Source organism: Hibiscus syriacus, unplaced genomic scaffold (assembly GCF_006381635.1).
Source record: "Hibiscus syriacus cultivar Baekdansim isolate YM2019G1 unplaced genomic scaffold, ASM638163v2 tig00111644_pilon, whole genome shotgun sequence".
NCBI lineage: Eukaryota > Viridiplantae > Streptophyta > Magnoliopsida > Malvales > Malvaceae > Hibiscus > Hibiscus syriacus.
Window position 1 is genome coordinate 876,682 of NW_024063144.1, and position 16,542 is coordinate 893,223.

Sequence of the window (16,542 nt, forward strand, 5' to 3'; positions counted from 1 at the left end):
AACATGCCCCAATTACTTCAAAATTCTTTTTGACAAGTTGATTCATGATGTCTTATCTCATTTCTTTTTGCAGGAAGATTCATGGATAATTGAAAGTTTGATACTTTTGAGGTCTTTTGGTTTCACCGATATGACAGTTTTGTATTTGAAATGACAAAGGTGTGACTTTTGAAGTCATGTATATGGTGGAAGGTAGTGTTATAAACAAATCAACTCTACCCGAGAAGGTAAACATATGGATTTGGTATCTCAAAAATAGGTAGAGACATTACTTCAAAGTCTCAGATAAATGTAGTGTCAGGATTTGGTTTTGGTAAGGACAAAAGTAGATCAAGTATTTGTATTTCTGGCATTGTATGGGATTTGAAAGGTCTAATTTTACCACTTGCAAAAGATCTATAATTCTTGAAAAATTAAAAGAATATTTAATTTACTTGATACTAAAAAACATTTCAAGATTAAAATTTGATTCCTTGCTCATAACCATAAAAACAACATAAATATACAAGAAGATTGAGAAAAAACAAGTTCAAACAAGATGTTGAAAAATAAGATAAAGCTCCATGACTGATAAAATGATATCTTCTTTGATTAAGATGCCTCATTACTCATCTAATGCGATGACAATTGACTTAATCATGCTTTGATGCCCCACTTGAGCTTGTCATCCATTGTTCCACTAATTCTCGTGTCAATGTCCCATTAGCAACAAACATCTCTATCTCCTTTAACAGTGACCTACGATTCCCCATTGAATGTCCAAGTACCCCTAAGTGGAAATCACAAACACTATCTTGATCATAGCTATGAGAAGAAGGGTTTGGTGACACTTTTATTGGCCTTGATGTGATGTATTGACTCTCAATCAAATGAGGGTACAGATCTGAGATAGAAGTTTGGAATACCTCCAAAGTATTTCTTGATCGTGAGATTTTCTTTGGTTAGTATGAACCACTAATTACTCATTTTCTTTTACGGTTACGGGGATTATGGATATGACATTTATTCACATCATCAGCTTTCACTTTTTGATCATGTGGGCTTTTAGATGTGACTTTTAAGTTTCCTTCTCTAATTGCATTTTCAATCAATTCTCCACTTGTCACAAGATACTTAAATCCATCCCTCGAACTTGTCAGCATTAACTCATAGAAAGGAGCTAGAAAGAAATCATGAAATATATATGATATCTCTTCTTCTATCATGGGGAGGTTGAACTTGTGCTGCCACTTCTCTCCATCTTAAGGTATATTCTTTAAATCTTTCATTGGATTTCATCCTTATTTTCTTGAAGATCCTTACATTTGGGAGCTAAGCCTTTAACATATCAATATTTTCCCAAAAATGCATCAGCTAGATCAACCCATCTCTTGATATGTTCTTGATTCAAATGAGTGTACCACACTACCGTTGGCCCAACGAGACTATCATGGAAGGAGTGAATTAATAAATCATCAAAATTTAGGCACCCTTCCATTTTTTTGCAAAATATTCTTAGGTGGATTAAGGGACAACTGGTTCCATCATATTTCTCAAAATCAAGCATCCTGAGTTTATAGGGAATAACCAAATCTGGAACCAAACTGATTTCTCTTGCTTCTAGTTCTTCGTGAGAGGCATTAACACCTTTCATAGCTCTGATTTCTTCCTCCACCTACTTGAATCCCTCCTCATGTTGTGCATAGTTATTGAGGTTATTCTTTAGGTTCGAGTGGGATGCCCAGGGTATGTTATCATTCTCGATGCATTAATATGATAGCACTGTTGCTCTTTAACGGTCATCACTTCTTCATCAGCAGTCTTAGTTTCCATTACTTGGACCATATGATTCGATCCATCTTGTAGAGAAATGTTTCATTACTTGTATCTTGATGTAACCCATCAAACTGTTCTTGCAATTAATCTTGTGATCCATCATGAGATTTCTCCATGATGATACAATATGAATGAGTGATCTCCGTTTTACTATTACAAAACCTTTCATAAACTATTTACATGCTCTTATAATTAGTGAATAAAATAATACTTAAATAAATAATTATGATGCAAATGCAAAAATGCAGAAATGAGAATGCAAATTATGCAATGCAAATGTATGTACGCAAAAAGGTATCATTCAAGAGTGATAATCTTAAAACAACTTTCATTAAACATAAAAAGTTTTGATACATCAAACAAAACTTTACATATAAATGATAGCTTTAACTCCTAATTTCTATATTTCCCTTAAAAGCCATACTAAATTCCACTCATACTCAGGTGTAGAGTTGTCAATCTGCCTTAACTTTTACGTAAAGCCAGCTAAATCAATCAGTTTATGAGCCACATTGCTTGTGTGGGCAGCAACTTCCTTTATGACATTGTCTTTTTCCTTAATCTTGCATGTTAATTCTTGGATTTGTAGACAATATTGTTCATTTTCTCTTGTAAGAGAACTTTTGTGATCAATTAATTCTTGTACAAGATCCACAAATTTTATCAATTTCTTATTTCTGGCTTTAGTGACTTCTAGTTCAGCTTCAATCTCACACTGATGGATCTGATATGAATCTTCCATGTTGATTATAACCATATTCAACATTTGATTTTCGGCTTGACATCTTTCCAAATTGATGATAGTTGTATTGAGCATTTCTTCTGCAACCCTTAAATCATGAGAAAACTTCTTAGCTCGATCTTCTTGTGTCATGCAATTCTTTTTCACTTTAATGCCCCCTGTTATCCACTCTTCCAGGGAATTTCCCATACCAGCCTTTTAAAAGGTTTGACTGATCTTTTGGAAATTCTCACGCATGGTTTCCATTTCTGCACTCAATTTATCATTTTCAATTTTCAAATGATGCATTTGAGCCTCATATTTCTGCAGATCTTCTTCCTTCTGGATGCCCCCAATGACACTCTTACCTTTGAATACTTTTGATATCAACCTGATAGGATAATCAGTGACCAAACTAGGTTGATTTTTTAACTCGAATTCTAAAATTCCATAATCCAAAAGATGTTGGACTCGATGCTTGAAAGATGTGCAATTCTCAATAGAATGTCCTTGAATTCCAGCATGATATTCACAACGAACATTGATGTCATACAAATTCAGATATGGAGGTTGCCACTGTTTCATATAATGCGGAGCCACTTCTCGCACCTCTAATAGTTTTTCATACAACTCCTTATATGATATAGGTATATCATCAAAATGAGAACTACATTTCGTCTTGGATTTATCTTGAGTTTCTGACGTTGGGAAAAGACTCTTAAATATAGATGAGTTCTGATTGCATGACTTCTTTTTATTTCTGGAAATTTCTACAGTTGTCACTATTTCCTTGATATTTCCAGATAAACTGTTGATACGGATGTTGACTGTGCATAATTTATCAAAATGATTAGGATCAGAAGTCCCTTGTATATCTGAGATTGCAGGATTAGGTTCATTAAGCTCTATCTCTTTTTGTGCATGAGTTTCTTTTCCTTTGGTCAAAACATATATTCTATCTATCATCTTGGACATTTGCTCTCTTATCTCTCGTATCTCCTTTTGCTCTTCAATGGACATACAAACTTTGGGCACATAGCTTTCTTCTATCCTTGGAGCTTCCTTAGGATGCCATTCCTTTGTTGCGTCATAGTTCACTTGATCATGAGACCCTTTGTCCATAAAGAAAATCTTAATTTTTATGACCACTCTCAAATCAGCACCCTTGATTATGCCATGATTATGCAATGCAAACAAAAGAAATCAATATAAACAAGTTAGGACAAAATATATCTATATAAAAGATAAAAAATGGTTAATACCAATTAATAGAAAAAATATCATATATATCCTAACCTCGGGCTTTCTATGTTCCATGCCTTATTTGAAAAATAAACCTAACCACATGATTTCTAGTTCACATATATTTATTCAGAAAATAAAATAATAATGTGTAAATTAAAAGACTCAACATGCTTTTCCTTGTGTGCTAACCTTAAAATACTTAGTCGTGTTAGGTTCAACATAGACTCAAGTTCTAGGTTTATTATATGCTAGGTTCTAGCTCTAAGGTAAAAAGGGTCAACGAATTGTCCTTTGTTGGTGCCTCCTTGGACTACCAAGCCCTCAATCCTGGTCCATTACAAACTTTCAAATTGAGTTCAATTCAAAGGAACACACTTCCTTATATCCATACGGAGGTGAAAACCACACGAGGAACATAAGTTGTGAGCTCAAGGAATGGTCTCATATCCCATACGGAGGTGAAAACCACACGAGGGAGTAGTTTCTCATTCAAGCTAAATAGTATAGAGCGGGGTTTTAACTCATGTCATGAATGCAGTGCACAATGGGTGAGGAAAAGCATAAAAAGGAAAATAATGTACACCCTACTAATTTATTCTAACGACCTATAATTAAATTTGTACACATAAAAAACAAGTTAGTATGACTATTAAAATAATCAAGGGATAAAAAAACAAAATTAAAACAAATTTATAATTTTATTGCAAAGACAATTATTTAATAAATTGGTGGCTTGACTCTCTTTAAAAAATGTCCCCAGCAGAGTCGCCAAGCTGTCGATACCGTATTTGCCTGGTGAAAACAAGTGTCATTATTTTCTAAATCTTGTCTCGAAAAAAATAAGTATTTTTCTTCTAGCATAAGATAAAACACAATTTTGAGGAGTCGCCACCAATCATTTATTGAGGTGTGATTGGTCACCAAAAATGCTATGTTATTTTAATAAAATTTCTAAAAATATTATTAGAATAACACAAAAAAGTTCTGCTTACTAGAAAATGAGTTCGAGAGTCGCTTACGTGTGGGGAAGGATTAGCACCCCCACAACGCCCAGAATTGGTACCTTGGTTTATTAATTAATTATCTTTGCAATAAATTTACAATTTGTATTTAATTTCAATTTCTGATCCCATAAAAATATTAAGGACATTATTTTATACCAACAAATCATTTAAAATACTTTCCTAATTAGTTAAGGAAATATTTTATGACTTATTGTATAAAATAAAATAACCATATTACATATAATAATTGTAATGATTAAAATATGAAAATACTAAAATTTTATGTTACTATTAATAAATACTTAATATGCAAAGTACTATAACAGTAAATAATTCTAAAAATAATATTTAAAATTATTATTTTAAAACTAAAGGATTAAATTAAAAAAATAATAAAAATCATAATCCTAATTCAAAATATTATAAAAACTAGGTACTAGTAATGTAATTTAATCATAGATAATAATTCGGGTTAAAATATAAATTATCAAAATCTAAAGGATTAAATCTGATATTTATCCTAAATATATAATCATAATTAAGTGACTAAAACATAACAAGATAAAATCTAAAAACCAAATTAAAATGCGTAAAATATGATTTCAGTGACTTAATTATAAAATTACAGAACCAGAGGGACCATATATATGATTTCCCCATACCCATAATTATACAGAGGCCCCTCCCCAAAACGATATAGTTTTGAGGAGGGAATAAATAGGCCTTAAATGGTTATTTTTCCTCATTTTTCTCTTTTGCTTCTCTCCTAAGGAGAGATAAGCTCTCCATTCCTCTCTAAACGCCCTCACCGGAGGGAGAGCCGGTCACCGGTAGGCCACCGCCCGACCACCTCCAAGCACTATTCTGGCCACCACCGGTTACTATTCCGGTCACTAATCTAACCGCCACTCACTATTCGCAGTGGCCGGAATATATAAAAGTAGCTCAAAATATAGATCTCTTAACCCTCTACCCGAATCCAAGCTTCTATTTCGCTAAAAGCTAGTCAATCGGTCTGAGATTTTACCTCCGGTAAAATCACTTTTCCGATGACGTTTGAGCTTCGACAGAGGTAAGATCTCTTCTCCTTTCTTTTTGCTTTCGGCTTGCTTTGGTTGCTATGTGGTGTTCTCTTCCGCTTTCATTTGCTTCTCTCCGTGTATCTTTTTCTTTGTAGGTTCGTCAAGGCTTTTTATAGGCCTCCAGTGGTGTTGTTTGTTCGGTGAGTCACCGGATCTACGATGGTGACTCACCATAGAGCAAATAGGTGTGCGGCTAGTTTTTCTTCTTCTGGAGTCTTCGGTTCGACATGGCAATCACTGGTTGAAACACTTGGAGGCGGCGACCGAAATCACCCTAGGGTTGTTGAAACCCTAGGGTTTCTGCTGGACGATTATGGGCCATTGGATCTCTCCAGATCCAACGGTTGAGATCTGTGGTGGCTGGAACTGAGATGTGTGAAACCCTAACTGGGTTTGGGCTTCTTGAGCCAACTCTTGTAAATGGGCATTCAGGTTATTTTATATTTGGGCCTCTGTTTTGTAATAATAATAATAATAATTGTAATATAATAATAATAATATATAGTCTTGGACGAAAATGGCAATCGACAATAAGTAGTGATCAAAATGCATAAAATAAAAGAATAGTAGATAAATTAGAAATAAACATGGACTAAAATGCATAAAATAAAAGAACAGTAGCTAAATCAAAAATAAACGGTGACCAAAATGCATAAAATAAAATAACAGTAGCTAAATCAGAAATAAATGTTGACCAAAATGCATAAATTGAAAGTATCACATCAAATTCATAAATAAATAAAGATAACAGAACTAATTAGTGACTAAAATGTAATAACATAAAATTCAGTGATCAATTTCAAATAAGTTGCAAAATAAAATAGTGACTATATTAAAATAAAATAAAATAAAAGCAGAGTATCGAAATCGAAGAAAATGAAAAGAGTGTACTTGGTGACTAAAATACAAAAACTTGGTAAATTTCAGGGGACCTATATGGTGATTTGACCCTAAAACTAGTGACTAAGACATAAAAAAAGGTGAAACTGGAGGGACTAAAATGCAAATATCCCAAAAATTTAATATTAACCCTAATACGTTAATCTATAAAAATCTAAAATTAAGCCTAAAACAAAATTAAGCTCATCTTCCTCTCACAAAATTAGAGTTTGAGAAAGTTGTACGTTTTGTAATTAGCGAGTTTCATTAAATTATTTGTAATTACATTTTATTAATTAAATACATTTAATGAATTAAAATTTGTTATAATTATATGAGGTTCTAGATTCAAACGAATGTGTATGTAAGGTGTGTGAACATGGTGAATAATTAAATAAGATTACAAATATATATTATCTTATAATCGTTTTAAACTATTAAAAACATTATACTTTTTTAAAAAAAAGAAAATTATACTTTCTTTTTTTGAATTACAAGAGAGCAAATCAGTAAAACTTAGTAAACTGCAGATGGCGAAATACCGCTCCTTTCATGCTGATAAACGACAAAAATCTCTGCTGGAGGTCTCTATAAGTGACAACCAAAGGGCAAACTCCATGCTAATTTCGCCATTCCATCGGCAACTTGATTCCCTTCGCGAAACATAAGCATTGCCATCAAATTCCAATCCCTATCCCTGAGTTCAGACAGATGCGATACCAGATGAGACTGTAAATCCGTAGGCTCCCATGTTTTAGCATCGAATGTAATTCCTTATTATTAGTCTCCACAATCACACTCCGAAATCCGAAGTCCCAAGCCATACCAAGATCTTCAAGAATTGCCCAAATCTCGGTATCCAAAATAGAACACGTTCCAATCGCTTTTGAGAATCCGCCTAGCCAATTTCCATGCTCATCGCGAATCACACCGTCACAAGCTGACTGACCCGAATTAGTTCGATGTGCCCCATCCCCTCAGGGGGCCACTCCATCTAACTTCCTGCCTTCGCCCCACAAGTAGTGTTTAGAAGCCACCACCAGTTGACGAACTTGGTTCGCTTCCACTACCAACCGCATGCTACGTTGCAAAATGTTTTCTTCCTCCGTTATTCCAGAATTAAAAATTATTTGGTTCCGTCGCATCCATAAACACCACACAACGGTCCTAAACATAAAATCCCAATCATCAACTTGATTCGCGAACTGGCTTGGATGTTGAATATTGATTTGAATTTAATCAATTAAAGGAAAACTAAAGAACGCTGCCTCTTGTTCCTTATTAATCAAAGAAAGCCATGTGGACCTTGCTATCAAACATTCTCTGAAAATATGAGATGGCGATTCTTGTCTCGCCCTACAAATACTACAACTCTCGCCATCCGTCATATGTCGTCTCATCCTTTCCTCATTAGACAACAAGCATCCCTTACAAATCAACCATAGCAGAATCCTCACTCGCGGGAGACCCCTATAGCTGTGGAGTACCTGCCAAATCGAATCTTCCATACCCATGTTGCCCGATATACGACTTCGATAAGCACTTGACATCGAAATAAGTTGTTTCTCATCCCATATCCACCTCAGTCGGTCTTCACCTCCATTGGGATTCGGAGGTTTAACAACCGCAATTTGTAACAGGACGCCACTTGGGAGTCTTGATTGTAGCTCCTCCCAACGCCATTCTCCATGGGAATTGACCATCTAAGCTACCGAAATAAAATCCCTTTGCTCAACTTGGCTATCAAGGCAAATATTATCCAATGGACCCTCCTTACCAAGCCAAGGATCCCTCTAAAAATCTATTGAACAACCATTGCCAAATGTCCACACCAAACCATTACAAACGTCCTGCCAAACCATCAACAATCCGCTCTACAATCTAGAGCAAACAGTTCGATGTATTCCCCTTGGGATTAAATCCGACATTTAATACTTTGCTCTTACCACTCTACTCCATAATTGATTAGGTCAAGTGATCAAATTAAAGCCTAACTTCATGGGGAACGTTGCATTTTGATCGTAAATCCGTTTGATCCCTAGGCCACCTTCTTTTATTGGCTGACACACCTCATCCCACTTAACCAAGTTAACACCCCGATTTTTATATGAGTGTCCCCAAATAAAACCACGAATCAACTTCTCAATCTCATCACATATCTTCCTCGGAAGGAAATAGGTTTGCATCGCATACGACGGAAGCGCAGTCAACACCGACTTGGCCATAACTATTCTACCTACCAAAGATAATGTCTTAGCCCGTAAATCATTCAACCGATCCCTGAATTTCTGAATCAAATAGATATAAGTTGCATAATTAACCAGCTGATGAAGAAGGGGAACTCCAAGATACTTTCCCAAGTTGTCAACCGGCGCAAATTAGAACCCGTATTGATACTCGCCCGAGCATTATGTTCCACATTCTTAGAGAAGAAAATACACGCTTTGGCAAGGCTTACTTTCTGGCCTGAACAAAAACAAAAGTCCCTCAGAATCATTTGAATTACCACCAATTGTTCCATAGAAGCCTCCGCAAACAACACAAGATCATCCACAAAATATAAGTGGGAAATCATCGGACTCTTCCTACTTAATTGAATGGGTTTCCTCCTGCCGTCATTTACCGCTTGCTGAATAGCGTGCACCAATATTTCTATGCATAAAACAAAGAGATACGGTGACAGTGGATCACCCTGCCTCAGACCTCTAGAAGGCTTAAAACTTTATGTCTTTGAACAATTCCAAAGCACCTGAGTCTATACCGTCGAAACACAACTCATTATCAAGCTCTGTAAAGCACTTGGACAATTAATTTCTCGTAAAGTGTCAGCAATAAAATTCTATTCCAACCTATGATACGTTTTTCGAGATTAATTTTAATCGCCATCCATCATTTCCTCTCTCTTTTAGAATGCATGGAATGAATCACTTCTCGAGCAATAATAACATTATCTGCAATGATTCTTCCAAGAACAAAACTGGTTTGGTTCTTAGACACCCAATCCGGCATAAAGGTCTTGAAACGATTCGCAATGACCTTTGTGACAACCTTATATAGCACCGTACACAAACTTATTGGACGGAATTGGGCAAAACTATTTGGATTGTTCAGCTTAGGAATAAGAACTAACAAGGTTTGATTGAGTTCCTCTTTAATTGCCCCTTTCTCAAGTGCATCTTTCACTAGTTGATACAATCCATCGACGACCACTCCCCAATTTCTTTGAAAGAAAAACACATGATAACTATCCACTCTAGGAGATTGTTGCGGAATACGGCTATCGGATAGAACAAAATCGTAACTGATAATTTGAGAAAATAAAAATGAAGATAAAAAAGAAACAAATTTTACGTGGAAAACCCCTAACTAATATAGGGTAAAAACCACGGACAAAGGTAGAAGAATTTCACTATGAGAAAATAGAAATTACAACTTCTCTCGATCTAACAAGGAGAAAACAATGATAATTCTCTCTTGATAAAAAAGAGAAAACAACTCTCAAGAAACTCTCTAAATTCTCTAGTATTTGGAGAAAGCTAGAAGGATTTGGGATGATTTTGAAGCTAAATGGGTTAGGGTATTTATAGTTGAAGCTTAAGGACTAATCTTGTAAATACCCTAAAGTAAAAATACTAAATTGTGATTTTACCATTGTCCAAAAAATCAACAAAATTGATGTGCACCAAAAGCCACCGAATTGCAGCTTAAATTTGTCAAATTTAGCTGCCACCAATTTTGACTTTAACAATCTCTCACTTGAAGATTTGATTGGAATAATCATATATTCACAACATTCTTTCTACCTTGTACCTTCATGTTGCTTATGTTTCTGTCAGGCCACAAGAGGATCGAAACCAAGTAAATTTATCAATATTGATCGCCTTTGTCATGAAATCTGTTATGTTGTCTTTCGTATGGATCTTCTGCATATCTACTGCTCCTTCTTCCACCTTTTCACGAATGAAGTGGTACTGAACTCGTATGTGTTTTGTCCTTGAATGAAATTCTAGATTCCTTGCTAGGTGCAAGGTGCTTTGACTGTCACAAAATAGAGAGACATACTATTGATTGTGCCCAAGCTCTTTCAATAGCATCTTCAATCAAATTGCTTCTTTACTAGCTTGTGTAGCAGCTACATATTCTGTCTCTGTTGTGGATGTTGCCACAACTGACTGTAATTTTGAAACCCAGCTTACAGCTCCACCAGCAACTTTGAACACATATCCTGTAGTAGATTTTCTTTTATCCAAATCCCATGCATAGTCAGAATCTACATACCCATTGATTAGTAAGTTTGATCATCCGTAACATAATGCAATATTTGAGGTCCCTTTGATGTATATCAGGATCCTCTTTACTGTATTTCAATGCTCTTTGTCTGGATTCGCCATGTACCGACTAACCACTCCCACTGCTTGTGCAATGTCTGGTCTTGTACATATCATAGGGAACATTAAACTTCCCACTGCCGATACATACGGCACTCGAGACATCTCCATCCTCTCTTCTTCACTGCTAGGACTCATATTGGAGGATAATTTGAAGTTAATAGGAAGAGGGGTAGAAATTGGCTTACAATCTTGCATGCTGAATCGTGACAAGATCTTTTTCAAGTAATTCTTTTGTGAAAGCCAAATTTTCCTATTACTTCTGTCTCGGTGAATTTGCATCCCTAGAATCTTGTTTGATGATCCCAAGTCCTTCATTTCAAATTCCCTAACTAGTTGTGCCTTCAATTCTTCAATATGATCTTTGTTGGGTCCTGCAACCAACATGTCATCTACATACAACAACAATATAATAAAATCATTATCACCAAACCTCTTGAAATAAGCACAAGGGTCTGCGTTAAGTCTGTTGTATCCAAGGCACATAATGAATAAATCAAATCTCTTATACCAACACCTCGGCACCTGCTTTAGACCGTACTGAGATTTGTTCAACCTGCAAACCAAGTTATTCTTTTCTTTTTCTTCAAAACCTTCAGGCTGGAGCATATAAATTTCTTCCTCAAGATCTCCATGATTAAAAGTTGTTTTAACATCTAGCTTCTCTAGATGTAAGTTCAATGTAGCACACATTGCTAAGACTACTCGAACTATTGTTAGTCAAACCATAGGAGAAAAGATTTCATTGAAATCGATACCTTCTTTTTGAGCATATCCTTTGACCACCAGTCTTGCACGATACCTCTCCACTTGATCGTCACCGTTTCGCTTGATTTTGAAGACCCATTTGTTACCAATTGGCTTCCTTTCTTGTGGTAGTGGAACAAGGTACCATGTATTATTTTTATGAAGGGCTTCAATTTCTTCTTGCATCGCCATCATCCATAGTGAAGCATCTGAGCTGTTTATTGCCTCTTGGTATGTTGATGGCTCACCGTCCTCTGTTAAAAGGCAGTATGCAATATTACATTCTATAACACAATCTGAGTGCGTATTAGGAAATCTTCTCACACGATCTAATTGACGAGTTGTTGGAGCTTCAAAACTCTCTGGTTCTTGTTCATCATGTGTTGGTTTTGCTTCAGAAAAATCTCCTTGTTCAAACTCCTTTTCCACATGTATATGTGTAGTCTCTGACTTTTCAGTGCTATCATTGTCTTCTTCTTTTTTGTAGCTTATCTTCTACAAAGATAACATCCCTGCTGATGATCACTTTACGGGCAATGGGATCCACAAGCAATACCCCTTTACGCTATCATCATACACTAAGAATTTGTATTTCCTGGAATTTTTTTTTTTGATCACATATCTCCTTAGTTTTCTTCTTCTCCTCAATGCTTGACAATACTTCATCTCCTCAGGATGACCTTCATCTTCAATTTCCACAATGAGAAATTTCTCGTATTGAACTTTTCAATATCAAATTTCGTTGCCATAGCTTCTATTACGGATAGCTCCCACTATTTCACTATTGTGAATAGTTCTCTGGAACCTTCAAAGAATGGGTAAAATATTCTTACTTTCTTATGTTGGAGGATCCACCTTTTGGTGGCAACCATAAAGAAAATAAGTAGATATTACACATTATAGTCTGGCTCGGATACCAATTGTTGCGGAATACGGCTATCGGATAGAGCAAAATCGTAACTGATAATTTGAGAAAATAAAAATGAAGATAAAGAAGACACAAATTTTACGAGGAAAACTCCTAAATAATATATGATAAAAACCACGGGTAAAGGTAGAAGAATTTCACTATGAGAAAATAAGAATTACAACTTCTCTCAATCTAACAAGAAAAAAACAATGATAATTCTCTCTTGATAAAAAAGAGAAAACAACTCTCAAGAAACTCTCTAAATTCTCTAGTATTTGGAGAAAGCTATAATGATTTGGGATGGTTTTGAAGCTAAATGGGTTAGGGTATTTATAGTTGAAGCTTAAGGACTAATCCTGAAAATACCCTAAAGTATAAACACTAAATTATGATTTTACCATTGTCCAAAAAATCAACAAAATCGGTGTGCACCGAAAGCCACCAAATTGTAGCTTAAATTTGTCAAATTTAGCTGCCACCAATTTTGACTTTAACAGAGACTTGGATGGATCCATGCTGAAAACTACAATACATACCTCTTCATGCTAGATTGGCGCTGCTAAGGAACCTTGCACATCACCCTGAGGTTTCAGAAAATGCCCCTAACATGATAGAGGGACCTATGCGATCCTTGACTAGCGAACAAAGCAAAATAAAACTTGATCGCTTCTTTTTTAAGCTCCTCTTGTCCATATGCCACAAGTTATCTTCTAGTTTAATTTTTTCAATAGTGTTTCGCCTCCTCTGCATTCGAGTTGTGGCATGAAAAAATTTAGTATTTCGATCGCCATGAAGCATCCACTTGCAACGAGCTTTTTGAGCCCGGAGACTTTCCTCCTGACTTAAAACTACCTCCAACTCCTTTTTAATTGAATCTCCAAATCAATCAAAGAATCAGAATGTCGATGCGATAAAGCTCTCTTAATACACCTTATTCGAGCCGTTAGTTCCCTTTTATGCTTTCCAATTGACCTAAAAACGAAATTATTTCCCTCTTCCAATTTGGATTGAAAATTGTGAAGATTGAGCACCACATCATCATTTTTCTCCCAAAAAGAAGTAAGAAGTTTTACAAAGTCTTTATGACTCTGCCAAGAAAACACAAAACGAAACGAATATTCACCCTTCTTACTCTGCAACTTCCTTATTCGTAACATCATTGGACAATGATCTGTGCCAATACGATTAAGATGAAATTCCACAGTGTCCGAAAAAATATTTAACCACCCATCATTCATAAGACATCAGTCTAACATTTGAAACAAAGAACCACGCGCCCACGTAAATTCTGACCCCTGGAAAGCTACCTCCACCAAATCCAAATTTATTACAAAATTAGAAAAACCCTGTTTGTTCTATCCCAATTAACTGTGCCTCCCCTACGTTCATTTGACTGAAGTAGGACGTTAAAATCTCCTCTAAGTAACCCAGGGGTATCATTACCCGGATTAAGATTCTCCAATAATTCCTATACCCTATTCTTGATAGAGATATTGGGGCTATCATACACAATAGTAACAAAGAAAGAACGTTTCGAACCAATCACCTAAACAAGAGAGTGAATAAATTGATTAGAAATACGAAGGATAAAACAACCTACAAAATGATTGGTTAGAATATACCCCAAATATTACAAAGCATTAAGTTAGTACTATCTAGTCTATTGATATTAGTTCCTCTAAGACGGATTCCAACAACGTCTTTAACATCTTTGAGCAAACAATCGATCGTTCTACGCCGTCCTTGGAATATTCTCTGATTTCTTTCCTACCACAGAGAATAAATAAAAACAATCCAAAAAATTTTCAAAATGGTAGTAAGTAGAGACCTCCCTTTCCATGTTGAACTTGCCTTTGAAACCATTTATTCCAATGATAAGTAAGTGGTCTTCATCCCATTAAAGTTCAAAATTGAATACCAGAGTTCCACTACCAGAGAACATTGCGAAAAGAGATGGTCCCTTGTCTCATTTGAGTTGCTACAATTGACACAAAGACAGTCAGTGCTAATTCTCATTCGAAGAAGTTGGTCTCTAGTAGGCAATTTGTTCAGTAAAGTCATCCAAGCTATCAAGCTAAATTTTGGAATATGCATTGGGAACCAAATAAGTTTGTGCCATGAAACATTATGCCCTTTAAATCGAATCAAGTTCCAAATTTCCTTAGCATGTGGTGAACCAGCTGAAATAATAGGAAGAGCTTCAGCCCTTGATTTCAAGATTCTGCTGATACTCCAACTTATATTTGCAGCAGCTCGGAAGTGCCAAATCAAACAATTAAGCATTAATATCAGAAACAATTTGGTGGCCGCCCTCAGCCATGGAACTAACATGTAGTTGCTCAATACTACTATCCCTCCTTGTCACGGTAAGATGTTCCTCACTTGATAAAATTGCTGCTCCTATATCCCGTTTATCCCGAGAAGTATTGAGCGCCTTATCAAGTTTGTTTGACGCTGAGATCACTCAATCAGCCAACAAAGGTCGCCTAGGAGTTTTATGGGATGTATTCTTCTTCATACGTAACCATTTCGCAACCTTATCTCTACTCTCTCGTCGTATTCCCATCTTACCAACCTAGGTTTAGTTCGACCTTCAGCCCTATTACCTAGGGATGGCAACTCAACCCGAATCCGACGGGTTCCGACCCGACCCGATCGGGTCGGATTTTTTTAAAAAAAATTCGGATTCGGATTCGGGTCGGGTCGGGTCGGGTTTAGGGTGAAAAAAATCCGACCCGACCCGAAAAATATATATAATTTTATCCTATATATTTAGGGATAATTACAATAATGTCCCTCCATATATAATTTTTTTCAATTAAGTCACTGTTTTCATTGAATAAAATTTTTATTATTATTATTTCGGGTCGGGTCGGGTCGGGTTTCTAAGTCATATATTCGGGTCGGGTCGGTCGGGTGAAACCTTAATTTCGTCGGGTCGGGTCGGGTCACGGGTGAAAACCCCTTTCTTCTCGGGTCGGGTCGGGTGGCCCAAAAACCCGACCCGACCCGACCCGACCCATTGCCATCCCTACTATTACCTCTCCCTGGTTCGATGATTTTAACTGCATTGTGATTTCCATTGTGTATTACGGGTGTATGAAAACCTACTTGAGCCTCCTGATTCTTCTTCGACGTGTTCACTTCAATAACATTGCCTTCTTCCACTTGGTTCAATGTAACCACCTTCATCGTTATGTCTTTTAATGCCTTCCTTAGTTTATTACTTCATGGTTCATTAATGGACAACACTCTATCCTATTCATTAGTTCCTCGCAGTTGACCGGGTCTCCTCACACTATTTTCCTTTAAAAAAGGCTCCTTACATTTGATCGCCGATGCCCTCTCCTGTTTCTTTAAAGCACCATGACTTTCCTCCTCCGGATTCGTCACCGTAACTTCATCCTTCGTCTCCCTTGTTTTCTCACATTCAGTAATACGTAATATTTCAAATCAAGACTTACCCATTAGATTCTCATTCCCTTTCGAACCATTCCCTTCTTCCCCAGATTTCTTCGTTCAACGTCGCCTACCCGGAGCCACCATCCAAGGGCCATAGAAATCCTCACCACTTCTCGATGTTCTGACGAGTTCCTCCGTCCTAGCTCCTTCCTGATTTGCCTGGACGACATTCTTCTCGCTTGCTTATTTTAGGTCCTGAAAATGACCAGATCCACCACACTTAAAACAAATGTGTAGCAAGCTTTCATACTTAATTTTTTGAATGAAACCATCAATCTCGATGCATGGA

The 16,542-nt window shown here is 36.3% G+C and overlaps 1 protein-coding gene across 1 annotated transcript; it reads right to left on the reverse strand.

The window, feature by feature from the left end:
* Positions 1–2,287: 2,287 nt before the first annotated feature.
* LOC120166703 (myosin heavy chain, cardiac muscle isoform-like) lies at positions 2,288–2,746 on the reverse strand. The gene has a single exon (XM_039175933.1). The coding sequence runs from the start codon at positions 2,744–2,746 to the stop codon at positions 2,288–2,290; it is 459 nt and encodes a 152-aa protein (XP_039031864.1).
* Between the last annotated feature and the right edge of the window lie 13,796 nt (positions 2,747–16,542).